Source organism: Eulemur rufifrons, chromosome 23 (assembly GCF_041146395.1).
Source record: "Eulemur rufifrons isolate Redbay chromosome 23, OSU_ERuf_1, whole genome shotgun sequence".
Classification (NCBI taxonomy): Eukaryota; Metazoa; Chordata; class Mammalia; order Primates; family Lemuridae; genus Eulemur; species Eulemur rufifrons.
Window position 1 is genome coordinate 17123307 of NC_091005.1, and position 27139 is coordinate 17150445.

The 27139-nt window shown below is 42.0% G+C and overlaps 3 protein-coding genes and 1 pseudogene across 4 annotated transcripts in view; 1 reads left to right on the forward strand and 3 right to left on the reverse strand.

Annotated features, from left to right (window-relative positions):
- The first annotated feature begins 98 nt into the window (after positions 1 to 98).
- Positions 99 to 7622, forward strand: TERF2IP (TERF2 interacting protein). Of its 2 annotated transcripts, none has more exons than XM_069497895.1 (3): positions 99 to 829; positions 5118 to 5242; positions 6412 to 7622. In XM_069497895.1, the coding sequence occupies exons 1-3, from the start codon at positions 160 to 162 to the stop codon at positions 6808 to 6810; spliced, it is 1194 nt and encodes a 397-aa protein (XP_069353996.1). In that variant the 5' UTR covers positions 99 to 159; the 3' UTR covers positions 6811 to 7622. The 2 variants fall into 2 exon arrangements, with proteins under 2 accessions (XP_069353996.1, XP_069353997.1); XM_069497896.1 differs by having other exon boundaries at positions 5118 to 5236; positions 6412 to 7591.
- Positions 7623 to 8922: 1300 nt separating this feature from the next.
- Positions 8923 to 9736, reverse strand: LOC138373818 (mediator of RNA polymerase II transcription subunit 28 pseudogene; annotated as a pseudogene).
- A 290-nt stretch (positions 9737 to 10026) lies between these two features.
- Positions 10027 to 19833, reverse strand: CPHXL (cytoplasmic polyadenylated homeobox like). The gene is given in 4 exon segments (XM_069456417.1): positions 10027 to 10128; positions 10130 to 11086; positions 13643 to 13836; positions 19821 to 19833. Coding segments are annotated over 4 exon segments (1266 nt in total).
- A 752-nt stretch (positions 19834 to 20585) lies between these two features.
- Positions 20586 to 27139, reverse strand: part of DUXB (double homeobox B) — a 31563-nt gene continuing 25009 nt past the window's right edge. The window contains exons 4-7 of the mRNA XM_069456418.1: positions 25204 to 25358; positions 23058 to 23163; positions 22582 to 22727; positions 20586 to 21194 (exon numbers count right to left, since the gene is read on the reverse strand). Coding sequence (XP_069312519.1) covers positions 20586 to 21194; positions 22582 to 22727; positions 23058 to 23163; positions 25204 to 25358 — 1016 coding nt within the window. The remainder of the gene's footprint in view (positions 21195 to 22581; positions 22728 to 23057; positions 23164 to 25203; positions 25359 to 27139) is intronic.

Sequence of the window (27139 nt, forward strand, 5' to 3'; positions counted from 1 at the left end):
CGGAGTTCGAAGCCCCGCCTCTTCCGGGCTAGCGAGCGGTGGGCGCTCCTGGCGCGCTGCGACTGCTGTTGCGCAGGCGCACTGATCGGTGTCTGTGGCTAGAGTTCCGTGTGTCACGGGTTCGTTGGAGGGCAGCTCTTCTGGTGCCTGGCGTCAGAAATGGCGGAGGCGATGGATTTGGGAAAAGACCCCAACGGACCCACCCATTCCTCAACTCTGTTCGTGAGGGAGGACGGCAGCTCCATGTCCTTCTACGTGCGGCCCAGCCCGGCCAAGCGCCGGCTCTCGACGCTCATCCTGCACGGCGGCGGCACCCTGTGCCGGGTGCAGGAGCCCGGGGCTGTGCTGCTGGCCCAGCCCGGGGAGGCGTTGGCCGAGGCCTCGGGCGACTTCATCTCCACGCAGTACATCCTGGACTGCGTGGAGCGCAACGAGAAGCTCGAGCTGGAAGCCTATCGGCTGGGCCTGTCCTCGGCTGCCGACAAGGCCCCAGAGACAAAGCCCGGGGCTCTGGCCGAGGGCGCCGCGGAGCCCGAGCCGCAGCCGATCGCTGGGCGGATCGCCTTCACGGACGCGGACGACGTGGCCATCCTGACCTACGTGAAGGAGAATGCCCGCTCGCCCAGCTCCGTCACCGGCAATGCCTTGTGGAAAACAATGGAGAAAAGCTCGCTTACGCAGCACTCGTGGCAGTCCCTGAAGGACCGCTACCTGAAGCACCTGCGGGGCCAGGAGCATAAGTACCTGTTGGGGGACGCCCCGGTGAGCCCCTCCTCCCAGAAGCTCAAGCGGAAGGCTGAGCAAGACCCGGAGGCTGCTGATAGCGGGGGTGAGGCCTGCTGCTGCGCGCGTGCGGGTCCTGGTGGGACACTTGTGCGGTGGCGGCGGGGACATGTTTTCCTCTGTGTCCGGCGTCCATTCCGGCTTCTTAGGAAGCATCGCTCGGCCCCGCCCCCTTTGACATCCGGGTAAATTTGCACCATCTTTTCTCTTGCTGTCTCGTTTTTTAATTTACTCTCCCGGTAACTAGGATATTGACACGCTTCTGTATTCAGAAGGTACAAAAAGAGTGTATAGAAAATGCTCTTACACCCTTTCTGCCCACCAGCTACCCACTTTTCTTACCCATAAGCAACAGGGTAACCGGTTTCTTGTCTTGTTTATCTTTTCAGGGAGAGTGCAGAGACTGGTTTTGTAAAAAGATTTCTCTTATGTTCGGGTAGATTCATTGTAAGCCGTTTAAAGTCATGCAATACTTGTTTGTTTTCATGCTTTGGCTTAATCGTCTGCGTATTCACATAAGAAAGTTCTCATCAGTTGGAAAGTGTCTTCCTGGTCTTGCTTACGTTAATTGAGTTTTTAACGCAGTTAATATGAATTGGGATTCAGTATGGTTAAGACACTTAAAATGTTTTACCTTTGATGCAACTGGTATTGACAGCTTAAACTGACAGACCCTTTGGTTTAAAGAGGCATGCTCCCCCCGCCCTTTCCTTTTTTTCCCCCTAACTTATGTGACTATTCCATTTAACAGTTGAAGTCTCGGGAGCTAAAAATCTACTTGTCCTGTTCAGTATGCTTAGTAGAAATTTTGTTTTTGGTAAAAGTGACATTTAAGATTCATTCATTCAACAGATAATTGAGTGCCAGAAACTGCTGTCCTGCTGGGATATAACAATAAATAAAAGTCCCTGCGGTCATGGAGTTTAACATGCTAGCTGGGCAGTGGTAAGTGCTATAGAGAAAAATAAATTAGGGAAAGGGTTGGGGAGGAGGTTGTTTTTTATAGGATGATAACGGAAGCTCACTCTGATAAGCTGATGCTTAAGGGGAGACCAAAGTAAAGAGCAACCCAGGTGTATATTGTGGGGAAGAGTGTTCCAGGCAGAGGGCAAAGGCCCTGAGGTGCGAGTATGGCTAGTGTGTTCTTGGAGCCACAAAGAGAGCAGTGTGGCTGGAATGGAGTAAGCAAGAGGGAGGGAGGATTATAGCAGATAATGTTAGGGCTATGTGTATGGGTGACGTTATCATGTAGGACCTTGCTTTTAAATCAGTGATGCTGGGACTACTGGCAAGCCATTTGGAACTTGGGACAAAATTAAGCTGGATTCACTCAACCCATCAAAGTAATGTTTTGATGATCAGTTATTTAAATATAAACATTAAAATATTTGATTACTTAAAAATTAAAAATTTCTCATGATAAATAAAGTCAGAGGGCAAACTGGAAAAATACTTTCAATGCATTGGAATAGACTTAGATTCCTTACTGTCCAAAGAACTGTCAGAAGTCAGTAAGTAAAAAGAAAACTAATAGAAAAATGGGCAAAGGAAAGGGAACAAAAAGTTCCCAGAAGAGGAAATAAATAAATGGCTAATAAACAAATGCAGTAATATTCTGTTATTAAATAAAAGTAAATCAGACCTGGAGCAGAGGATCAGTATAAGCCATGCTTAGAGTTCTCGCCCATGGAAAGTGTAAGATAATAAATATGTGCATTGCAGTTTTTTAAAAAAGTAAATCAGAGCAAGGAAAAGTCATATTTTGTCTATAAGATTGACAAAGATTAACATAGTGGATAATATCCAAAGTTAGGTATAGGAAAACGAGTACACTCCCACATTTTTGATAGAAATTGGTACCATTTCTTTGGGGGACATTTTGACAATATCTGAGAACATTTAAAGTGTATATTCCTGGCCGGGCACGGTGGCTCACACCTGTAATCCTAGCACTCTGGGAGGCTGAGGCAGGTGGATCGATTGAGCTCAGGAGTTCGAGACCTGCCTGAGCAAGAGTGAGACCTCGTCTCTACTAAAGATAGAAAGAAATTATATGGACAACTAAAAATATATACAGAAAAAAATGAGCCAGGCATGGTGGCACATGCCTGTAGTCCCAGCTACTCGGGAGGCTGAGTCAGGAGGATCGCTTGAGCCTGGGAGTTTGAGGTTGCTGTGAGCTAGGCTGACGCCAGGGCACTCTAGCCTGGGCAAGAGAGTGAGACTCTGTCTCAAAAAACAAACAAACAAAAAAATGTATATTCCCTTAAATGTGGCAGTTTTCTTCCTAGGAATTTATCCTGCAGATACACTCAGAGTACAAAAGGGTACATAATGAAAAGTCAGTCTCCTTGCTACATATCCCTTCCCCTGGTTCCTTTCCTAGAGGCAACCACTATTATCATTCTTTGTCTGTCGTGGGTCCTCTTTGCTCACAGTAATACTAGCATACTAGACATCAGTTCTGCAGTTTATTTTTTTTTTTTTAACTTAATGATTTATCTTGAAGTCTTTGTGTTTCTGCACATAGCTTTGCCTTATTCTTTTCTCATTGATTGCATGGTATTCCATTATGTGAATGAACCATAATTTGTTTACTTTTTATTATGGAAAGGTCAAACATTTACAAAGATGAGAATAGTATAATGAATTACACTGCATGTCACCATTGCCCAGCTCCACCTGATGATTATAGTTCATGGCCAGTTTTTTTTATCTATACCTTTCATCCCATCTTCTTGGATTATTTTGAAGCAAATGCCAGGCATCATATTTTATTTGTTTTAGCATGTATCTCTAAAAGATAAGGCTTCTTTTTTCAGTTTATGTTACAAATTATGTCCAGTAAAATTGAGCCGTTTTGGTATACAATTATTTTATTTTTTTATTATGTTAAAATATACATAAGAGAATTTACTGTTTTAACTGTTTTTTAAGCGTTCAGTTCGGTAGCATTAAGTACATTCACATTGTTGTGCAGCCATCACCACCATACATCTTCAAAACTTACTCATTTCCTAAAACTGAAACTCCATACCCATTAAACACTAACTCCCCATTGCTCCTTCCCCCTAGCTCCTGGCAACCACCTTTCTACTTTCTCTCTCTGTGAATTTAATGTCTTCAGGTGGCTCATTTAAGTGGAATCACATTTGTCCTTTTGCATCTGGCTTATTTCACTTAGCATAGTATCTTCCAGGTTCATCCATGTTGTAGCACATGTCATAATTTCATTCCTTTTTAAGAAGGAATAGTCCATCGTATGTGTACCCATTTTGTTTATTCATGCTTCTATCAGTGGGCATTTGGGTTGTCTCCGTTTTTTGTCTGTTGTGAGTAATGCTGCCGTGAACATGGGTATACTATCTGAGACCCTGCTTTCAATTCTTTTACGTATATGCCTAGAAGTGCAGTTGATGGATCCTATAATTTTATGTTTAATTTTTTGAGTAACTGCCGTACTGTTTTCCAGTTACATGTTTTAACATAAGTAGATTTGTGTAACCACCACCAAAATGAGGGTACAGAACAGGTCCATCACAAAAAAACTCCCTCTTGATGCCCATTTGTAGTAAATTTTAGTAAGTAGGAAAGGAGTAGAATTAAATCCTCAGAGAACAAAATGTAAGAGGGAAACAAGAGAATGTTTACATTTAGGAGACCCCTCCTTTTTTAGATGGTGTATGGTGGATTGTGGTGCACCACCCAGGTCTATCTTCAGCTGCTGGGAGAGCTGCCTTGCCCTGTCTTAGGGCTGCCAGCATCCAGTAACCAAAATGTGTGGCTTTACAAAGGCTCTGCTTCTTTGACCCAGCTTGGTCAACTCTGACGGGCATTCCCAGCACCAGAGTTCCTTGTGGTTTTGGCTGAGACTTATAGCTGGTGCTCTTCCACAACTCACCTTCTGTCTGCCCACTCCTGCTTTTCATCTCTGCCAAGAGTGGTTTCCCAAGAGCACTCCCTAATAAACTCTTTAAGTGTTAATCTCCATCTCAGAATCTGCTTCCCAGAGAACCCTGTTTATGACACATTTTTGTTAATCTGCAAAATCTGTAAATACAAAGCAAAAAATGAATTAAGCTTGAAGAGTATTTTTTAAACACCAGAACCTAGGAATATTATCAGTATTTGGATAGTATTTTTCAGAAGTGTAGAAATTACTGAACATGTATATCTTATGTCTTTCTTACCCTTCCGAATCAAAAACAGATATCTTCTAATAGAAAGGAAAGCACAGGCTCACTCCTGGCCCAGATCGCACACAGCATGCACTGTGTTTTTTGGTTTATGTAAAAGAGGCTAATGCTAGTCTGTGCTGTTCTTCTCTTTAATAGAACCACAGAATAAGAGAACTCCAGATTTGCCTGAAGAAGAGTATGTGAAGGAAGAGATCAAGGAGAATGAAGCAGCAGTGAAAAAGATGCTTGGAGAAGCAACCCGGGACTTTGAGGAGGTTGTGGTATGTTAACTAGATTTATTCATATTTTTTCCTCTACCTTCATTCTTCTCCTTGAAACTGGTTATCCCATCCACCCATTTCACCCACCTGAGGCCCAGGAAGGTAAGAGAGAAGTTCAAGATGGAAGAAGGCAGAAAGTGGGACTGATCTGGGCTTAAGGCATGTTGCCCTGAAGCTTTGCTTCATCAACCTTTTAGTTTTTGGCAAGACAACTTGAGAGGGAAAGGGAGAAAAACTGAGCAGAATAGGGGCAGTTATATATAAACAATATAGGCCAGGCGCAGTGGCTCACGCCTGTAATCCTAGCACTCTGGGAGGCTGAGGTGGGAGGATTGCTTGAGGTCAGGAGTTCAAGAAAGGCAGGAGCCATAAAATAATGATGATGAATAATTTTTTTAAAAGTCAAAATTATATGTATGTATCTTCTCCAGGAAAAAGAATCTTATAAGTTAACTTTTCTTATTAACCAAAAGAAAAATGGTTAGACCTCAGGCTAAAGGAGGGAAATAAGGACTGTTGCGTGCTGTAGTCTGTGTTTTGTGTTATTATTTGATATTTGGTTCATTGTCCATAAACTTCACACACTCTCAACAGCTCTCAAACATGGCCTACATAGGTCTCTTTTCATATGGCATGCTTTGTGTTGTGCCTAAATGTAGTATAGCTTGGAAGCCCTAATATATTCATACGACAATTTTTTTGAGTACTTATTATGTATAGGCATCGGAAGGCACTAGAGATGGAGTGATTAGCAAAACATATGATTCCTGCCCTTATGGAACTTACAATCTGGGGGTAAAGTCAAACATTTAACACATCTAATAAACACATTTGTACACACATATATGTACTTTCCATATTCAGTATAGCTTCTTATGTTCTGTTGGAATACCATAGTCAATTATGTATACATATACACATAAGCACACACATACATATATACACCCCCACCTATACACACACTCTCCCCACCCTCCCACATACACACCCATATATATACACATACTTGTATTCACACACATCCAACACGAATAAATGTAAGAAAGAACAAAGCATATTTGAGGAACTGAAGGAAATCCAGTGTGATTGGAATGCACGGGGCAAGGGGGTGGTAGTTGGAAGAGATAAGATAGTGCAAGAGTTCAAGTCTTACTCATCATCTTCTCTAGGTGGATGAGAGCCCTGATTTTGAAATACATATAACAATGTGTGATGATGATCCACCCACACCTGAGGAAGACTCAGAAACGCAGCCTGATGAGGAGGAAGAAGAAGAAGAAAAAGCTTCTCCACCAGAGGTGGGAGCTGCCATTAAGATCATCCGGCAGTTAATGGAAAAGTTTAACTTGGATCTGTCAACAGTTACACAGGCCTTCCTAAAAAATAGTGGTGAGCTGGAGGCTACTTCCTCCTTTTTAGCATCTGGTCAGAGGGCTGATGGATATCCCATTTGGTCCCGGCAGGATGACATAGATTTGCAAAAAGATGATGAGGATACCAGAAATGCATTGGTCAAAAAATTTGGTGCTCAGAATGTAGCTCGGAGGATTGAATTTCGAAAGAAATAATTATAGCAAGATGATGAGGGAGAAATAATTGTGCCAGGTGAGGTGTTAAAAAAAAATTGTGACCCTTGAACTTTAGGGAGTACTTACATTGGACCTGAGACTTGTCTACTGATGAATGTTGCTGTTGCCGTATGAGTCCTAGATTTTGTAGCCAAGCAGAGTTGTGTAGGAGGATAAAAAGAAAAGAAATCGGATATATTCAGCACCATCCCTGCAAGTATCAATGTGTTTATGAAAGGAAAATCTAAACCAGAAGGGTTAGTCCACATAGTTGTAATCCTTTGTTGGAATGGAGCCCTTGCTACATTGGTGACAGGAATTAGTGACAGAGTCAAAGGAGGAAAATTAAGAGGCATAGGGCTGTTCAGGCAGGATAAATAATCTATAGACAAGAAGTTTGTCTATAGATTGTGATAGGTTCCAAATCAAGAATCTAGAAATAGGAAAAGGTTTAATTACAAGGCCTTGAGCATGAATTCTCAAACCCTTGCCTCTTACCCAGTGAGCTGATTTCTAGACTGCTTTGAAAATCCCATATTCATTTTGCTAATGTAATATTTGGGGACCCTGCTCCTTGGCTGTTCTTTGAGCACTTCTCAGTCAAGTCTCTAGCATGTGTTTCTTTACCTACCACTCAGTTTTGTTTAAAACACACAACCCTAGAGAGTCTTGAGAATAATCTTACACCATTAATGTTAATGTGTTTTTATTGAGGATAGTTTTGTGCTAAGGATTGTGTTAGATTTAGTTAGTGGATTGCTTCCACTTTGTTATGTTTTCATTTTTGAAAATAAATATAACTTTGTATTTGAGTCTGATCAACAAGTGTCGTCTTTGATTCTATACATAGAACCTTTTAGATATAAAAGCCATAAAGGAACTAACATTTGGCTATGGTTATTAGAACCAATAAAGCAGTTCCATTTTAGATCTAATAGGCCATTAGAAAGATGCTCCCTATTCTGGATGAAGCAAAGAGAAGATGTGCATCAAGGACTATGAAAAGTGGCAAAATAAGGTAAAGTACTGAGAGCTGAAGGGGAAAGAAACCAGTCAGGAACCAGCAGGTGTGTAGCAGCAGGTATCAGTGCCCCAACCCAATATTCCCTGGGCACTCATCATTCCAGCACATGCCAGCAACAGGAGTCCTGCTGTAAGCACCTGCTTGAGGGTTTCTTTGCTTGCAGTGCTATGGAGTTAATGCCCCTGGCCTGTGAAACTAGCAAGAGAATAAAATATCTTCCCAAACATGGAGATGCCACAGGTTCTTTGTGGAAGTTAAGTAGCCAAGGATCACCCTGCAGTCCACCCCACACTCTGTGACTCCAGACCCCTGGAATCAAATCCATTAGCAACAATCATCCTTAATGGAAAATATTTCCCCTCCCAAAATGTAAAACTAAAACGACACAAAAACTCAAAACTGTTTTAAGAGACAATAAGAGCAATCTTTAATGCCTCATACTTCACCTATGCCCTAACTGTCATGGTACTAAGACACAGTCAGCCATATTATTTACACTGATTCATTACCATAGAATGCAACAAAATTTAGCATATCACTGTTCCTACTACATCCCTCCTCATCAAAAAAAGTAAATAAACACCACACAAAATAACAACTTGCCCCAAATAGAAGCAATAATCGATGAGGGATTCTACTGTACTATTACTACACTAACACAGGATATTTTAATCCTCTTCCTATCTATTTACAAAATATCCTCGCAGAGTTCTGGGTGGATTAGAAACATTGTTGCATTAGATCCCTTTTTTTTTTTTTAAGATATAAAAGTAAAATGTATTTTATCTTCTTAGAGAAGAAGAAGAGAGAAAGCTAGATTCCTCTTCTTGAGGTAGTTCAAAGTTTAAACACAGAAGATTTACCTATTTTTCTACACTACCATTGTGGGGCAATTACCATAAAAGGCCTACAAGCTAAATCCTCATCCCCATTCTCAGACTATGATGTTTTTTTCCCCCACATAGAACAAACTAACTGGAAACATAAGAAGAAAAGTCATGCAAAAATTTAAAAGGCAAACAATCTGTAAGTATCACCATGCAAAGCGTGTGGCAAACTGTCTGCAGCTGCCTCACACTGGCACACTCTCAGGCTGCCGCTGTTGCCCTCTCCCTCAGGTCAGCTTCAGAGGTGCAGGGACAGTGGCTCACGCCTGTTGTGGGCAGGCCAAGGAGACCTCGGGAATGTCCGCTGGCTTTCTGTGCTGCACACTGGTGTCCTCCAGCACCTGCTGCCAAGGCAGCTTTGTAAAGTGCGTCTGGACCAGCACATCTTTCTGCTGTAATTCATTCCTTAGCTGTAAGACATCCTCTTTGATAAGTTGTTCTCGACAGATTACCTGCAATCTTTTTTGTAGGAAAAAACCATTCTGTCTGTCTTACAATATCTAGAAATTTCTGGATACACTGATCAACACCGAATCGAATTTCTTCATGATCAGTGTCATTGATGCAGTCCTGACTAGCCAGGGAAGCAAAACCAGCCTCAAGAGATGACTCCAACTCGTCCATCAAAGTACTGTTAGATGGTTTCAGAGTGCCTGGTGCTGCCCAAAGAAGCAAATCCTGGCCTGGGAGTCCCGGCGGAGATGGTGGAGGCTCTGGTGGCTGCCCAGAGAACATACTGGCTAGTGGAGCTGTCAAGTCCAGAATCAGCACCTGCCTTTAATACCTGTAAGATGTATGGAGGCCAGGCTGGTGCTGTTACAATGCCCTTCAGTCAGCTTCTTCGGTGGGGCTGGCTGCTGGGAGATAGAGCTGAGCGTGGCAGGACATGCTCCATGTCCTGGAGATACTGCTTAGGTCTGTGGAGTTGAGAGCTTTGCGATAGCAGCCATTAGACCTCCCTTCCAAAAGCAGCTGCTGTGGGGCTCCTCGTACTCCTGTACTTCTTTTTGCACATCTTGTCTCTGCCTGGAGCAGGGGTTGGGCAAGAGTCCGTTCTTCTGAAGAAAAAATTACTTTTAGATTTTGCAATTCTTGTGGTTTTAGGGATGTTCTTGCTACCTTTGTGCTTGTTCATTTTTCACTCCACACTTTAGATCAGGATTTTCCAGAACACTGTAACCTATATGGTCAGGGGTTATAACACGTGGACATTGCTTCTTGACCAGAAGGGGGCACCAAGGACAAATAGCTCATACAACTGGAGACAGTTAACATGGAGGCTTCTGGAAGGGCCTTTGCCTTGGGCTATAGGACTATGCCTATGGCTTTCTGAAACTTAGTACTACTTCCTGGACCCGCATCCTTGGTCCCTCTCAAGCCAAAGCTGCTGCATTTGAGCCCTGGGTTGATCTGAAGAAGCCCCTTGGTGCACGTCTTGCCCCAGGGACAGCAGCGGTGGCTGCTGCCTTCGAGCCCTGGGTTGATCTGAGGAAGCCCCTTGGTGCACGTCTTGCCCCAAGGACAGCAGCGGTGGCTGCTGCCTTCGAGCCCTGGCTTGATCTGAAGAAGCCCCTTGGTGCACGTCTTGCCTCAGGGACAGCAGCGGTGGCTGCTGCATTCGAGCCTTGGGTTGATCTGAAGCCCCTTGGTGCACATCTTGCCCCAGAGACAGCAGCGGTGGCTGCTGCATTCGAGCCCTGGGTTCATCTGAAGCCCCTTGGTGCACGTCTTGCCCCAGAGACAGCAGCGGTGGCTGCTGCATTCGAGCCCTGGGTTGCCTCTCTTGATAATTCTGAGGCTGTTGGTGCTGCTTCAGGTGATATTGCCAATCATTCTGCTGCTGTCCTTGCAACAGTGAACAATGAGGACGTTCTTTCCCCTGCTCTTCCTGCTCCTTTCCCACTCCATACTCACTATGAGCATAATGTGAATGAAACAGTCTTGCATGCTGGTTTCCCCTGGTCTCGGTTCTTTTTCTGACACAATAAGGCATAGAAGATATAGGAGGAAGAAGGTATGTTACTGAGCTGTAGCTTGGAGAATGCCCACTTCCTGTGTTACCTTGATCCTCCAAAACACCACCTGGTTGGTTTTTAGTGCCTAGGCCCAGACAGGAGCAACTGGAGCCCGCTCGTTGACTGGGAACCCCCTGTTTCTCCAGAGAGGAGGAACCAGCTCTACCCATCAGAACCTTCTGGGCACAGGAGAGGCTCTGCTTGGTATCATAGTTGGGAGCAGCAGCCTGGGTATCCTGGAGGCTTAAAAGTGGATGGGTTTGGACTTGGAAATTGTGTTGTTTCCATGTAACAAATATTCTGCGTCTCTCCTCAGGTGGAAGTCTGGCTCTGGTATTCTGGAACCAGTTCTAAATGGAAAAAGATAATATTGTTTTATCAAATCGACTTATATGATTATATTCCTCGATGTATTTCCTTAATGTAGGAGGATTTTCTTCATATGTATATATAAATATATATATATATTTACTATTTTTTAAAGGCTGCTCAAGTGAAGCAGTGGAAGTGGAGAAGGACCAAAGGAATCTGTAACTGGTTGTGATCAGTTAGTTGTAAATACCACTGTACTTGGACCAACCAACATAGGAGGTATTTTCTATTTAATTCCCTTCCCAGCAGAGTCCCTGACTTGCCTTATTCCATTAAGTAGGGCATGTAAAACACAAAGGCCTGTAGGACTGCACATGTGATTACAGAGGTCGTGCACTGCATATTTCTAGAACCATAACCTCCTCCACTGGAGATAGTGACTCTATGGTTTACATGCAAATTAAGAATCTCTCCCCAACCTGTTTATGACCCATTTGCAGTCTTCTTTTGCTTGTTCACTGGGAGACCCACTTTGTACTACAGATTAGGCTCTCGGCTGTCACACCTAGACATGCATCATTCCCACAGCCCTGCTACTCTGCTCATGCTGTCCCACCAGGGTGAATTAATGATGTGCTTTCTGACACCCTACACTTCTCTTTCTTTATATGCTCATGATTCTTACATGCCTTGGGTTCAAAGATCACAAGTAAAGAAAGCAATTGTTTGACTCATGTCTTGACCATATATTTGCTATATGTCCCTCTAAGGGGGAAAAACACAAAGGATTTTTCCTCTGTTCTCACACCTCAACAATCAACACAGAAAACTTCTGTGAGCAAAATGTGTGGGTTTTTTTCCCCACACACCAAGCAAGCAATCAATTCTGCGGTGGACACTAGGTGGGTCTCTTCCAACTCAATTCTGACACTGTCTACCTGGAGATAGTGTCCGATTCCACAGGTTGAGGGCTCAGTCCCACCAGACTGACCCCTCACGCCAGTCACAAGTCTTGGCTTCTGGAACCAGCTTCAAACAGGGGTTCCCACGACCCCTCTTTGGGTTTAATTAATTTGCTAGAGCTCACGGAACCCAGGGAAACACGTCTACAGGTTTAAAACAAAGGATACAGATGGCCCTCCCTGGACATACTACCTTCCAGGAATTTCCATGTGTTCAGCTATCTAGAAGCTCTCTGAACCCATTCCTTTCGTTTTTTTATGGAGGCTTCATTATGTAGGCATGATTGATTAAACCATTGGCCACGGTGATCAACTTAACTTTCAGCCTCTCTCTCCTCCCCAGAGGTTGGGGGCTGGGACTGGAAGTCCCAACTCTCTAATCATGCCTTGGTCTTCCAGTCTCCATCCTGAGGCTACAAGGAGCTGCTGGCCATCAGTCAAGTCGTTAAGCATACAAAAAGTCATGACTTTGGAGATCCTAAGGATTTCAGGAGTTGTATGCCAGGAAACAGGGTTGAAGACCAAACATGTATTTTAGAATATCAGTCACAAACCCTAACTATTTCATTCAACTTATCAAATCCTCATTTCTCTCCCCCATAAAAAGAGAATAATAATATCCAAGTTCCCAGGCCTTTGAAGGAGGTAGAGTTGAGAAAATGCTTTTTTTGTACCCAAGCTGTACCAATAAGCCATAGTTTGAATAAGAGAGGATGATTCTTGTAGTTCATACAATAAGATCAGTTAGTGGCATAAACAGGAACCTCTTGTTTTTATATTTCCTTGTCCTGTGCTACCAACTTCAGAAATGCTTTAGGCTATTAGTAGCACTGAAACTACAAGGATCTTTGATCCACACACAAGATGACTGTTTGAAACAAAACTATGACTATGCATAATGAACCAGGCGCCTCCAAACATACTCTCTTGTTTTCTCCTGACATATTTTAGAGAAAGCTGAGGTGCAGGAGTGCTATGGTTTGAATGTCCCCTCCAAAACTCACGTTGGAACCTAATCCCCAATGTGGCAGTATTGAGAGGTAGGGTCTTAAGAGGTGATTAGCTCATGAGGGCTCTGCTTACATGAATGAATTAATCCATTAATTCATGGATCAATGGATTAAACCACCAGTCCCCCTTCCATGATAACCCATTAATCCATTAATTAATCTCATGAGGATCCAACTAAGGAAGCAAGTGCCCACTTTCTCACATCACAGGGCTTCCTATGCTCCTTTTCCCCAGTCTTCCTGCTTCCATACAGGGGCTCTTTCTGTAAACACATGCAACTCCATTCAGTACAGTGTGACTTAATATGCCACAGTTTCCATGAACTTCCTTTTATGAGCCTGCCCTTGGATAGCTGTGGAAAATGACTAAAAAGCAGTATTGAAATTGAGAAACCCAATAGTTAGAAATTCAGGAATGTAAAGAAAATATGTAACAGTATACGAATGTGTATTTACCTATCTATAAATATTTTGATATTTAATATATATTTAATATACGTTTTGATATCTCTCCTATCTCTGAATTCTGTGCCTTCCTATCCAATCCCCTGGCTCCTATCTCCATTTATACTTGTTGCCCTTTAATTTTCTAGTAAACATGCATATGAGGTCTTGAACTTACATCGATGACGTTCAATTGACAATGGAAGTTTTTGGCCAGTTCATCTCTGGTTGTAAAATCAGGATAAGGGATGCGTGTAAATATTTCCTTAAGTTTCTGCAGTTGTTCCGTAGTAAATTTATGTCGGTGTTTTGTTTTCCTTTTTTTCTTTGTTCCTCTTTCTTCCTTATGACCATCCTCATCTTCTGGAAAACCTGGCAAGCATAAGTAGAGAGAAGAGCATTGGAGCATGTTGGTTATAACAAAACCAAATAGACTTCCACTGTTAGCACAATTGACTACCCCGACAAAAAATAAAAACAAAGCCTGACCTCACAGCCACTCACAATGATAAAATTACAAATGAAAAGCAGTGACTAGCAAACTATGGGCCCGACCAGTTGCCTGTTTTTGTAAATATAATTTTACGGAAACAACAGCCACATCCATTCACTTATGTATTGTCTATGGCTATTTTCAGGCTACAAGTATGGAACTGAGTAGTTGAGGCTCAAGTCTGTCTGTGGTCCACACCGCCTAACATTTTTACTAGCAGGCTTAGAGAATTTATCTTTAAAAGTAGGAGTACTAGGCCGGGCGCGGTGGCTCACGCCTGTAATCCTAGCACTCTGGGAGGCCAAGGCGGGCGGATCGCTCAAGGTCAGGAGTTCGAGACCAGCCTGAGCAAGAGCGAGACCCTGTCTCTACTAAAAATAGAAAAAAATTATATGGACAACTAAAAATATATATATAGAAAAATTAGCCGGGCATAGTGGCGCATGCCTGTAGTCCCAGCTACTCAGGAGGCTGAGACAGGAGGATTGCTTGAGCCCAGGAGTTTGAGGTTGCTGTGAGCTAGGCTGACGCCACGGCACTCACTCTAGCCTGGGCAACAAAGTGAGACTCTGTCTCAAAAAAAAAAAAAAAAAAAAGCAGGAGTACCGTAGGAAAATATTTAATCATTCCATTACAATGTTTGGAAACAGGCAAAACTAATCTATTACTGCTTTGAAGGCAGGATAGGGCCACTGAAGGGAAGGGAGCGAGAGCCTGAAAGGAAGCAGGAAGTAGGCGGCCGTAATCTCTTTCTCTGTGTGCTAGTTCCATGAGCGTCATTGGTTTGTGAAAGTTCATTGAACTAAACATGCATGGATGTGTGCTTTTTTTTTTGGCATGCACACTGTTATTTCAATAAAAAGTTTATTTTTTAATAGCCTTTCAGGCCTCACTCAATCTGTACCCTCCCTTACTTTTCCTTTCTGACACCATTTCGTATTATTTTCCTGCTCACTCAGTGCCCTCCAGCTATATCGGCCTCCTGCTTGTCCTCAGACACCTCAGGACATCTCCCTCCAGGCATGGTTTTTCCCTCTTCCTGGGAAAGTCTCCACCTCTTCCTCCCAAGGTTTCATGGCTCACCTCCTCTCCTTCCTCCCAGTGTTTGTTCAAAACTCGCTTTCTCAGGGAGTCCTACCCTAACCATTTTTCAAATGAGTGAATTAAAACAACAAATATTCGTGGATCGAGTACCCAGTGTTAAACACTGATGCATAAACCTATGTCATGAGCAAGGCTGGCATGTCCCAGAAACAGCAAGGATAGGAATGAAGTAGAAGGTCTGAGTGGGAGAGGGAGGGGGGGAAGGCGAGGTGAGATAGTAAACAGAAGATGGCTTTTGTCTTGAGGTGGAATGCAAAGGAAGGCAGGGCTGTGGCTAGGATGAGGTGAGTCATGCAGTCACCTGGGACTGCCAAAAAACTCAACAGTCAAGATAAATATTTTAATGCAAATTGGCAACTGTTTACTGTAAATAAACTTTGTTGAAACCCCAGCTCACATAAGGTGAAGTGAATGAGGCAGGTTCCTGCTAGGGCAGAGGTTGGATCCTGTTATTATTTAAAACTTTGAGATTTTTTTCATTAGTCCCATATATGGAAATTCATATGGAAATTCAAGAGGCCCAGAAATAGCCAAAACAATCTTGAAAAAAAAAACAAAGTTGAGTGACTCATACTTCCTGATTTCAAAACTTACTACTACGAAGGGACAGTAACTAAGACAGTGTGTTACTGGCATAAGGAGGTACATACATTTATATATTTATATATAACAGCGGAATTGAATCAAGAGTCCAGAAATAAACCCTCACATTTCCCATCAATTGATTTTCAACAAGGGTGCCAAAAGAATCAATGCGGGGAAAGAATAGTTGCCTGGATAGTCTTTTCAACAAATGACGCTGGGCAACTGGGTTTTTGGAGAAAGAAGGGAACAAAAATTCACAGAACAAAAAATTTTTGTAAGTCTAGTCCTAGAGAAGGAAATGGATGAGCCACTGAGGCTACCTTCAGGCCGCACCCCATGTCCTGGGGCTTCTCTCAGGTCCCTGTGATGGAGGTCATTCCAAAGAAGTTTTCTGGTGGACCTCTCATCCTAAAGTCTGTAGAGTTGGATCATTGTTACTGTGGGAGTTCTTTGACGCATATTTTGCCTCCAAGACAACTATAGTGGCAGGGCAAGTTGTGAAAAATACAAACAAAACTCAGAATAAGCTAACCGTGTGACCCTTCTCACCTCATTTAGGATCCACCAGTAACAATAAATCTAAGCATGAACCAGGATGCTTTAAGACTTTGACTTTTCAAAGAAAAAGAATGGCAAACCCCTTCCATACTTTAGATAAGAAATTTTCCACAGTATTTCTGAACAAAATCACAAAATATCAAACTGCCACATCTGTGAACTAGGAAAAAAAATATCTGGGACATTTATACTTCTAGTACACCTCCCAGATGACTTGCAGTTCTTTTAAAACAATTTTTATGTAAAATTTTATACATATACAAAATAGAATTGTATAATGAAACCAACGAAATCACTCAGCTTTAATAACTGTTAGTATATGGCCAATCTTTTTGCTCTAGACCCCATCCATTTTAACTTCCCCCTGAAGGTTTTTCACCTTTTTACAGAATTAATTTGAATTGTAGTTATTTCTGTATGTCTATCTAAAAAGTTAAAGGATTTTATAAACCTCAACCATAATTTGGTTTAATTTTCAAATGCCTAATCCCATCTGAAAGCCCCAATGCCCAAGTCTATCCCAAGTGAATAACACTAGTGATACTGACTGGCGGCCATAACTCTCCCTACTAAAAGGTAAAAGATTAGACCCCTACGAAACCCTAATATTCATGAAAACAGTCTTACAAAGAAACACCCTTGAGTTCTCCACCAAAGGTACTCACCAGGGCCGGGGGAAGCCATGTGAATGGACTCTCTGGGCCAGGGTCTCTCCAACTGCACCCAAGATGACAAACTCTAGAGCAGAATTACTTAAATACTCACAGGTGCCCACCCTGATCACACCTCCACCACCCTAGTTGAGCCTTCTTGGATTTATTTACAGACCCCACCTTTTAAAATCCTATCTACCATTCATTTAGCATCCGCAACCACGAATTTTCTTCTTTAATTCTCAACTATCACATTTTATCCCCATTTTAGAGCTGAGGATCCTTGGGGCAGAATGGTTCAGAGCCCAGAGTCAGCTCTCTGACCCAGGCAGTCTGAACGAGCACCGAGCACCGAGCCCAGGCCCATCCCCACAGGCTTGCGCATGACAATGATTCAGTACGCCCTTGAAGGTCAAGGACTTTAAAATGGTAGTGGCTGGTTCACAGTGGTTGATATATCTTTGACTAAGTAAAACCGATATTTAGAATGGAATAAAAATGAAAACCCAACACAGAAATTTATAGATCTAAATGCCTACATTAAAAAAGAGTCTCAAATTTATTACCTCAGCTTCCACCTTAAAAAACCAGAGAATGAAGAGCAGATGAAACCAAAGCAAGCAGAAGAAAGGACATAATAAGATTGGAGTGGTCGGGCGCGATGGCTCAGGCCTGTAATCCCAGCACTGAGCCCAGGAGATCTGGGCTGCAGTGAGCTATAATTGTGCCACTGCGCTCTACCCTGGGCAACACAGCAAGACCCCGTCTCTTAAAAAAAACTTTTTTTTTTTTAATTAAAGATCAGGGTCTAGCTCTGTTGCTCGGGCTAGAATGCTGTGTCGTCATCACAGCTCACTGCAACTTCAAGCTCCTGGGCTCAAGCTATCGTCCTGCCTCGGCCTCCTGAGTAGCTGGGACACCAGGCCTGGCTAATTTTTTTCTTTATATATTTTTAGTTGTCCAGCTAATTTCTTTCTATTTTTAGTAGAGACTGGGTCTCGCTCTTGCTCAGGCTGGTCTCGACCTCCTGAGCTCAAACGATCCTCCCGCCTCGGCCTCCCAGAGTGTTAGGATTATAGGCGTGAGCCACTGTGCCCGGCCTAATTTTTCTATTTTTAGTAGAGATGGGGTCTCACTAAGGCTGGTCTCAAACTCCTGGTATTAAGTGATCCTCCCACCTCCGCCTCCCAAAGTGCTAGGATTAGGGGCGTGAGCCTCCATGCCTGGCTTAAAAGCTGGATTTTTAAGATCAACAAAATTGATAGGCGGGCCTGGAGTGGGAATTCAGGCTGGGTGCCACTCACTCCCTAGGCCTAAGCCGCTGCAGCATGGTGCCATTTTGAGAGCAAAGCCAAGGCCAGACTACATCCTGCCCTGGGCCCCAATAACCCCTGAATCTCCACATCCCTGGGGCCATGCCGACACCTCTCCACATTCACAGCTAACATCTTACTGAATGAGGAAAACCTTTCAGCTTTTCCCCTAAGAAATGGAAGACAAAGATGCTACTTTCACCACCACACTGATGTGACATAGTATTGGAAGTCCTAGCCAGAGTAGTTAGGCAAGAGAAAGAACTAGAGGGCATCCAAATTGGAAAGGAAGAGGTCAAATTGTCCCTGTTTGCAGACGACATGATCCTATAGTTAGAAAAATTTAAGGATGCTACCAAAAAACTCTTATAACTGATGAACACATTGAGTAAAGTTACAGGATACAAAATCAGTATACAAAAATCAGTAGCGTTTCTATATGTGAACAACAAATTAGCTGAAAAAGAAATCAAGAAGGCAATCCCATTTACAATACCTACAAAAAAGTATCTAGGAATAAATTTAACCAAGGAAGTGAAAGATTTCTACAAGGAAAACTGCAAAACACTGATGAAAGAAACCGAAGAAAACACAAGAAAGTGGAAAGAATGGTTCATGGTTCGGAAGAATGAATGTTTGGCCATAAATACTGATTTTGCAATATTCTGGCACTTGTGCTACAGTGCTTCTTACACATAATGCATCCACCAGACACCAGGAAGGGTGTCTGCTGTACAACTGTTTGCAGTAGTGCAACACTAGTAACTTTGTAAAACTAGATCTATTTCCAGCACCTGCATATGGAACTGAAAGAATTGTGTAATGGAATGGAATGCACATTGATAAGAAAAACAAAGCAGTAATGTTTTTCAAAGATATTTTTATTGTACCAAGGTAAACCCACATACACCTTCATGAACTGTAATGTATTTTTTTTTTTTTTTTTTTTTTGAGACAGAGTCTCGCTCTGTTGCCTGGGCTAGGGTGCCATGGCGTCAGCCTAGCTCACAGCAACCTCAAACTCCTGGGCTCAAGCGATCCTTCTGCCTCAGCCTCCCGAGTAGCTGGGACTACAGGTATGCGCCACCATGTCCGGCTAATTTTTCTGTATGTATTCTAGCTGTCCATATAATTTCTTTCTATTTTTAGTAGAGATGGGGTCTCGCTCTTGCTCAGGCTGGTGTCGAACTCCTGAGCTCAATCGATCCACCCGCCTCGGCCTCCCAGAGGATTACAGGCGTGAGCCACTGCGCCCAGCCTGTAATGTATTTTTAAAAGTTACCATTTCAAAGGGAGGGAGAAGATTGAGAATAAGGATGACTACTCCAGAGGTTTTAAGTTAACATATACATTATTTATAATAAAATGAGGAATTGTATGTGCACACATACACATACGTAAATTTATATGAAAAACCACCAAAATGTGGAAATATCATTAGACTATATTCAGTGACTGCATGGTGTTATGATTTCCTTGTAACTTTTTGTATGTTTTAAATAGTCAAAGGAAAAAAAATACATTTATGAGTGAAGAATACTCAGTATTATGAATATATCCTCATCTATTTAATCATTCCCTTATTTATGGATGCCGAAGTAGTTTCAAGTTCCCAATTCAAACCCTCAGAACTTGGGGGTGAAAGTTTACTTTTTGAGCTCATTTCATCAGGTAATACAGCATTCCCCATTCCCGCATTTTCTACACATCAAACTCATTTCAAGTTTGCCCTCCCGCTTCGCCAGAAGGGAAGAAATGCCTCCGTGTCTCCTGTAGACCTGTTTTCCTCGCGTCAGTTGAGTCAGAGTTCATCGATTCTCCAGACTGGAGAGGACGTGAGTACAGGCAGGAGGTCCTATTTGTCAGGAAAATGCTTTTGTTCGGAAGGATTCAGCAGACATGTCCACTGCCTCGTGCTCTTGATGCTTCCCGAGGCAGGGTGGAACTTTGAAACCATCTTTTACTCCATGAAGTGGGTACAGAAGATAACCACTGCCCACACACTGTGCAAAAACCTCCAAGTAGTTTATCTCTCCCCCTGTATTAGTCTTGCTCCAGGACAGGATGTCTTTGTTGTTTGTCATCCTTTAAATCATACTAATTGTGCATCAAAAGAAAGGAGATCTGGACCAGGGTCCTGAGAATGACATCTTCCTCCTCTTGGAGCTCAGGCCCTGGGGAACCTTGCAGCATTGGAGCAGAACCTGAAAATCACCCTCACTGAAGGGTGTTTGGAGTCCTGAAGGGTCCTCTTCCTGCTCATCAGGATTCAGAAAAGAGTGTACCTTTTACTGAAAATCTGTGGGTGACAAGAGTTGACCTAAAGGCTTGAGGTTTCTGCATTGCCGATGCGGTTGGATGAATGGTTAAAATGGCTCTCCCGCTCACTGTGCCTGCTGCTGCCACAAGTCCGTCTCAGTGTGTCCCTTTGTGAGGGTCCCATTCTGCAATTAGAGCCTGGCAGATCTCATCCCACCATTGCACAATGAAAGATATGTCATTCTTGGGACCCAGATACCAAGATTGTTTTTCTTTGTGCTCAGGTGGAAGCTGCCAATAGCCTTCTAACTGTACACTGGTGCCACTGTGTTCTTCGTGATTTGGGCATTTTTCTTGGTATGGGGACTGGAAAGGAGTCTGAGTATCTGAGAAGTCCTCTCCCTGAGTTGGCAATGTCAGCAAGTGATTGCTAAGTGTCAGAGATTCGTCAGAGTCCTCTCCTTCCTGCACAGCCTGAGTGGGCTGCATAATCCTGACATTTGGTCCTTGGCTCAAACAGACCCCCAAGGGATCCTGAGGAACAGAGGACTCATGGGATGGAGGAAGAACAAGTAGAAGTGTTTCGGTGCTGCTGAGAGCACTGGAGGAGGGAAAATGAGGAGACCTGTCTGGGAGAGAGGACATGTCGATTTGGTGCTGCTCAACAGTCAGATCTGGTCTCCAGTTTGGGCCAGTTATTGAGAGATCCAAGGGCTCCCCTGGGCTCTGCTCAGGATACAGAGATCTTTGTTTCTGAAACCATGCCTAAGTGAGGAAAAGGGAGACACAGACATGATAAGACATAAGCAATTCTAGCTCTGCTTCTCATACTCTGTAAAGCAAAGGGGCTCTTAGGTAACACCAGGCCTAGCACAGGGTGAACTTATCTATACAGTCGGTCCTCTGAATCTGCGGGTTCTGCACCCTCAGATCCAATTAACTGTGGATTGGAAATATTTGTGGAAAAAAAATAATAAGAAATAACAATAAAAAAATAAAAAATACAATATAACAACTATTTTATTTAAATATTTTAATTCTTATTATTTTATTCAAAACACCAGCCACAGGAGAAAGTTAAACGACTATTTATATAGCATTTATTTTATATTAGGTATTATAAGTAATCTAGAGATGATTTATAGCATATGGGTGGACGTAGGTAAGTTATATGCAAATGCTATACTATTTTATATCAGGGACTTGAGCATCCTCACATTTTGACATTGGGGGGGTGGGTCCTGGAAGTAATTCCTCATGGAAACTGAGGGACAACTGTATATGAAAATCATGTATTTTACATGTGGAAGGAATAACTGCAGTGCATGTGTTCCATGAGTATACATGTGTATGCTTATGTGTATACATAAATATACAAATACATAAATTGAGGTTATAACACACTCAGCAATCAACTATAGATGGATTGAAACCCTGGCTGGAAAATCATCTGTTCTCGAACCCTCCCTTTCATTGCAATAATGGGTCAGCAAACAAAATCTCATAAGAATTCATAGTTTACAAGTGAATAAATCTGATCAAAGGTTAATAAACACAAATAAGTGTTTTTGAGAGTTTCTGTGCCATACGCCTATGAATGTGCTTCCTAAGTTGTGCACACTTAACATATACTAAACCATGATCCTCATAACTTAGGTAGATGAAGGTACTCAGTGGGGGTGATTTTGTCCCTCGGCTAGAGGACCTTTGACTATGTCTGTGAATTTTGTTGGTTGTCACAAATGGTGAAAGGTATAGGGAGTGGGGAGATGGGCAGTGGCTGTACTGGTATCTAGTTGGTAGAGGCCAGGAATGCTGAAAAATATTCTACCATGCGTATGACAACCCCTCACAAGAGGGAATTATCTGGCCAAAAATGACAATGCTGCCAGGTTGTAGAAAACCTAAACAAAGTGTTCTCAAAATGGGTATTAACTTTCACATTTTCCCACATTTTTACTGCCAGTGGTTCCAAGTGGACGCATCAAAATTTGTTTTTAAAATTCTTCCTTGGCAAGAATATGACTTGCAATGCCAGGTGTTTACCATCCCATACCTTTGTCCTTGAGGACTGTGAGAACCCAAGAGAGCCCCACATTTTCCTTAATGCCTCTGGGGCAATATCACTTATAGGCACAGACACAGAACTTACCACAATTCTTGATTCCGGAATGCCTATTTGTTTAGCCAGCTTTTTCCTGCTAACAGTATCAGCGAATGGGTTCCACTTAAAGGCTTCAACCAGTTTGTTTCTTTGAGTTTTCGTGATGAATGTCTGGTCTTCATTGGGTATGTATTACAAAGGAGAAGGGGGAACAAAAGGGAACATTTAGGGCAGTTTTCACACTCAAACTGGAAGCACAAGCCTGTGAAGATCATACCGGGCACACGGATTCTCCCTGTATCCCCCCCCAAGTGGTAAAGAGGAGGCTGCTGTGCTGCTAAGACCTGCCTGTCTCAGCCAGTCATGGGATAATGTTTATACTTCTGACACTAGGATGCCCAGAGCAAGCTCTACCTGGCTCCTAAGTGAAGGAGTCTTAATGGAGAATTGGGGCACAGCATGCAGTTATTTCTAATCTCAATGGGACCCACTGAGGAACTGCATTTGGGTTGGAGAGGTCTTACCCTGACAGCAATGCTGTGGCTGGCCGTGCTCCTGCCTCTGATCTTGTCCTAAGCAGCATTCAGACTCCAGCTGTCTCTGTTTCGCTCTGCGCTGTTTAAACCAACTCTAAGTGGGAAAAGAGGATGTTAAAGTCATGTAAGTCACTCTGTCATTCTAAACATCAATCTAATTACATAAGACGGATCTGACTGTCTGCCCTTGGACTAGTATGCATAAGAGAAAGACAAGGTAGTATCCGAGGAATGATGTTACTATTAGCATTCAATTCAGGACCACACATGAATCTGTACTCAAGAGAGCATTTCTTTCATGGTCCTTTTCATGGTATCCTAAGTAAATTTTCCTGATTTAAGAGACCCTATTAGGTGTCTCAGAAGAAATCTGTCTCTCCCCCGTCCCCATAGCATCCTGCCTTCAAATGTCTGATTGTCTTTTCTTGGCCCCCATCACCTCTTCATTGGAAATGCCATTTCATAATACACAATACATATGGAATTGATCGTAGAAAAAAATTTAAGCAGATTTAGCTACAGTAAAGAGCTGGGCTAACACTCATCCATATTTCCATCTTTCCTCTTACTTATTTCATCCCAGAGTCAACAATAGATAGGGAGACTCCTAGGGACCCCTACATTGTGAATTGTCACTACTGGCACCAACAGAACTAACTGAACTCTTTGCTTGTTTCCTCACGACTAGAGGCAGAATTGCAACACACTTTTCAATTATTTCTGAGTGTTTTATTTTGATTATTTGATAATTCTTAAGAAGATTTAGGGTCTTAATGACAGCCAATACCTGATGGACCACCCTTACATCCTAGGCATGGTGCTAAAAGGTTATATCTCATCTCTAAATCAATTAATCAAATGTTTCCTGTTAAGAAATCTTAAGCACAGATGGAAACTAAAAACAAATGAAGAAGTTAGTGAACACTATTGCTGTCAGTTCAAATGGGTCTAGTACTTCTCTCCAAGCCAATTACATGACAGTCCCATAGAATGTACTTTCCTTACTGGGATTTGAATAAACTCTCTCTCTCACATCCATTACAGATACATGAAAAGATAAGTAAAATTTCTTCTCCTTTATATCCCCTCAGACTGAGACTCTTATAGCCAATGGCTTATTGGAGACTACACATTTGATACAGAAATCAGAACTCATTATTTTCCTCTAAAAACACATTTTCACTTGATCTTCATTGGTTTAAATAGTATTTTCACCTGATAGAATTATATTCTTTACAGATATCTTTTGGATAACTGAAAAATTCAACTTAGTTTCATTTTTCTATCAGTAATTTTTTTTTTTGTTCATTTGTGTTTTGAGACAGGAGTCTCACTCTGTTGCCCGGGCTAGAGTGCCATGGCATCAGCCTAGCTCACAGCAACCTCAAACTCCTGGGCTCAAGTGATCCTCCTGCTTCAGCCTCCCAAGTAGCTGGGACTACAGGCACGTGCCACCACACCTGGTTAATTTTTTCAATTTTTAGTTGTCTGGTTAATTTCTTTCTATTTTTAGTAGAGACAGGGTCTCTCTCTTGCTGAGGCTGGTCTTGGACCCCTGACCTCAAGCGATCCTCCTGCCTCGGCCTCCCAGAATGCTAGGATTACAGGCATGAGCCACCACGCCTGGCCTTTCCGTCAGTAATTATATTCAAAATGATTCAATATGGAATTTTATTTCAAATACTCTGTATGACTCACATTTGAGATATTAAATTTTTAAAAAACTAGCTTGAGAATTTTGGAATCTACATGCATTCATACCCCACAGTTCCTTGTAATTATGTATTATTTTTCTGCAGTATATTCCAATACTTAAGGATACCACATCATTATCATAGTGACCCAATTTCCTGCATGTTCTAAATCTTGAAATATGATTCTACTACCTCCCATTGTGGGAGCCTGAGCCAGTGCATTCTCCCTCCCCCACCAGTGAATACGCACAAATGATATTCCCACCATTGGTAAAAGATATAAACACAGTTCTTATTTTCATTTTCTTTTTAATATTGCATAATGGGAAAAACCTTCTTAGCAAAATATCTGACATTAGAGAATTGCCTAAAAGTGGTGAGCCCAGTTTTTCTCTTTATCTTGAGTCTGTCAGATAATGAAATGGAAATCTAATGCCTACCCTAATTTTAGATTCTGGAACACCAATTTCTTTGGCCAGTCGTTCCTTGGTAGCTTTATCAGGATGAGGGTCATGTCGAAACCATGCTTCCAGGCTCTCCTTTTGACTCTGGCTATAAACAATCCTGCTTTGACGGGTTTCTTTTTGTTCTGTGGCTGATGAAGAGAAAAAGAGAAGAGGAGTGTGAAGGATATATTTATGGGTTAAAAACTGTGGTGTGAGCCTATGTTTTATATTTATTCTAGGTTGAAAGCCTGTCAGTCCAATTATTACTCTATTCTTTTACTTTAGGCATGTAGCTAAAGTCATGCTAACTTGGACACATATAGGTTTAAATACATATATTAGAAAAATGGCAATCAATGAACTAAGAACTTACAGGAAATGTACAAAATTACAAAGAAAATAGGAAACAATAGGGAGGAAGAAAATTAATGAAAATAAACGAAACAAGTCAACCTCATGAAAAAAATGAAAAGGTTAAATACACAAAAATGTATTTAATAAAAATAATACATTTTAATAAAATTAAGTATTTTATATATATATATATATATATATATATATGGTGGTCCATATTTTTTTTCTCAACTTAAAATGTCAACTTTAAAACTTCAGGTAGATGACCCATGTATGAGACCCATGGCTTTTATAAACTCTGTAAAATAAGGAAAGCACGTGGCATTATCAAAGAACAGAGCAAAAAGCTGTTGGGAACTTACCCATTGAAGTCCTCTTCAATTTCATCTTGGGAAGAAGACCTGGTCTTCAGAAGGGGGGGTCTGTGGGCAATTGAGCAGCTCCCAAAGACACAGGCTTTACTAAGGCCCAGGGTGACCCACCCTTTTTGATTTATCCCTTCACTAAGTCTTTAACACCTTTAGAAAGAAATGAAGTAATTAGATTAAGTGGAAACACAGATTCTCCTAGGTGATTTTTACTTCTTTCATAATACTTTTCCAAATACGACTTAGATTTTGTGCTCTCTAGTGTGTGTGTGTGTGTGTGTACATATATATAAATGTTATTTTATATATAAAAATGTTTATTTTGTCCCCTATTGAGTTCAAATACTCTTATTTCTTAATTATTTTGGTTTGGCCATATGAGTCACTACAACATATATCCTTACCTCACGTTATATTTTCTGTTTTCCTCAGCTCTTCCTGAAACACATCTTTCCTTCATCATGATGGTAGTACTTATGCATGTGCACCTGGCTAGTCTATACTTCCCAGTTATTCAATAAAACACTAGTCTAGGTGTTGCTGTGAAGGTGTTTTGTAGATGTGATTGGGTTATATAATCAGCTGGCTTTCAGCAAATGAGCTTATCCCAAATAATCTAGGTCAACTTGATCCAATCAAAGGCCTTAAGGGCAAAATTGAGGATTCCCTGCAGGAAAAGGAATCACATCTGTGCTCAGGAGCTTCATCTCCTGCCTGAGTTTCAGCCTGCTTTTCCAAAGGCCTGCCCTACAGATCACATTCTTGCCTAGCCAGTCTCCATGACCATAAAGTCAGTTCTGTGCTGCTATGGTCTGAATGTTTATGCAGCGTCAAAGTTCGTATGTTCAAATCCTCACCCCCACGGTAAGGGTGTTAGAAGGTGGAGCCTTTGGGAAGGTGATTAGATCATGGAGGCAGATTCATGGGGAAGTGGACTCTCACCAGACACCAAATCTGCCTGGAGTTCCCAGCTTTCGAACTGTGAGGAATAAGTTTCTGTTGTTTATCAGCCACCCAGACTATGGTATTTTATTATAGCAGCCTGAATGGACATAAGACAAGTGTAATAAATTTCTTTATATAATATGTATGTGTGCATATATACAATAGACCTATACTTATATATATACAAACACACACACGTGTATAGATATATATGGTTATATATCTATGCATATATATGAACACATACATACATATTATATATA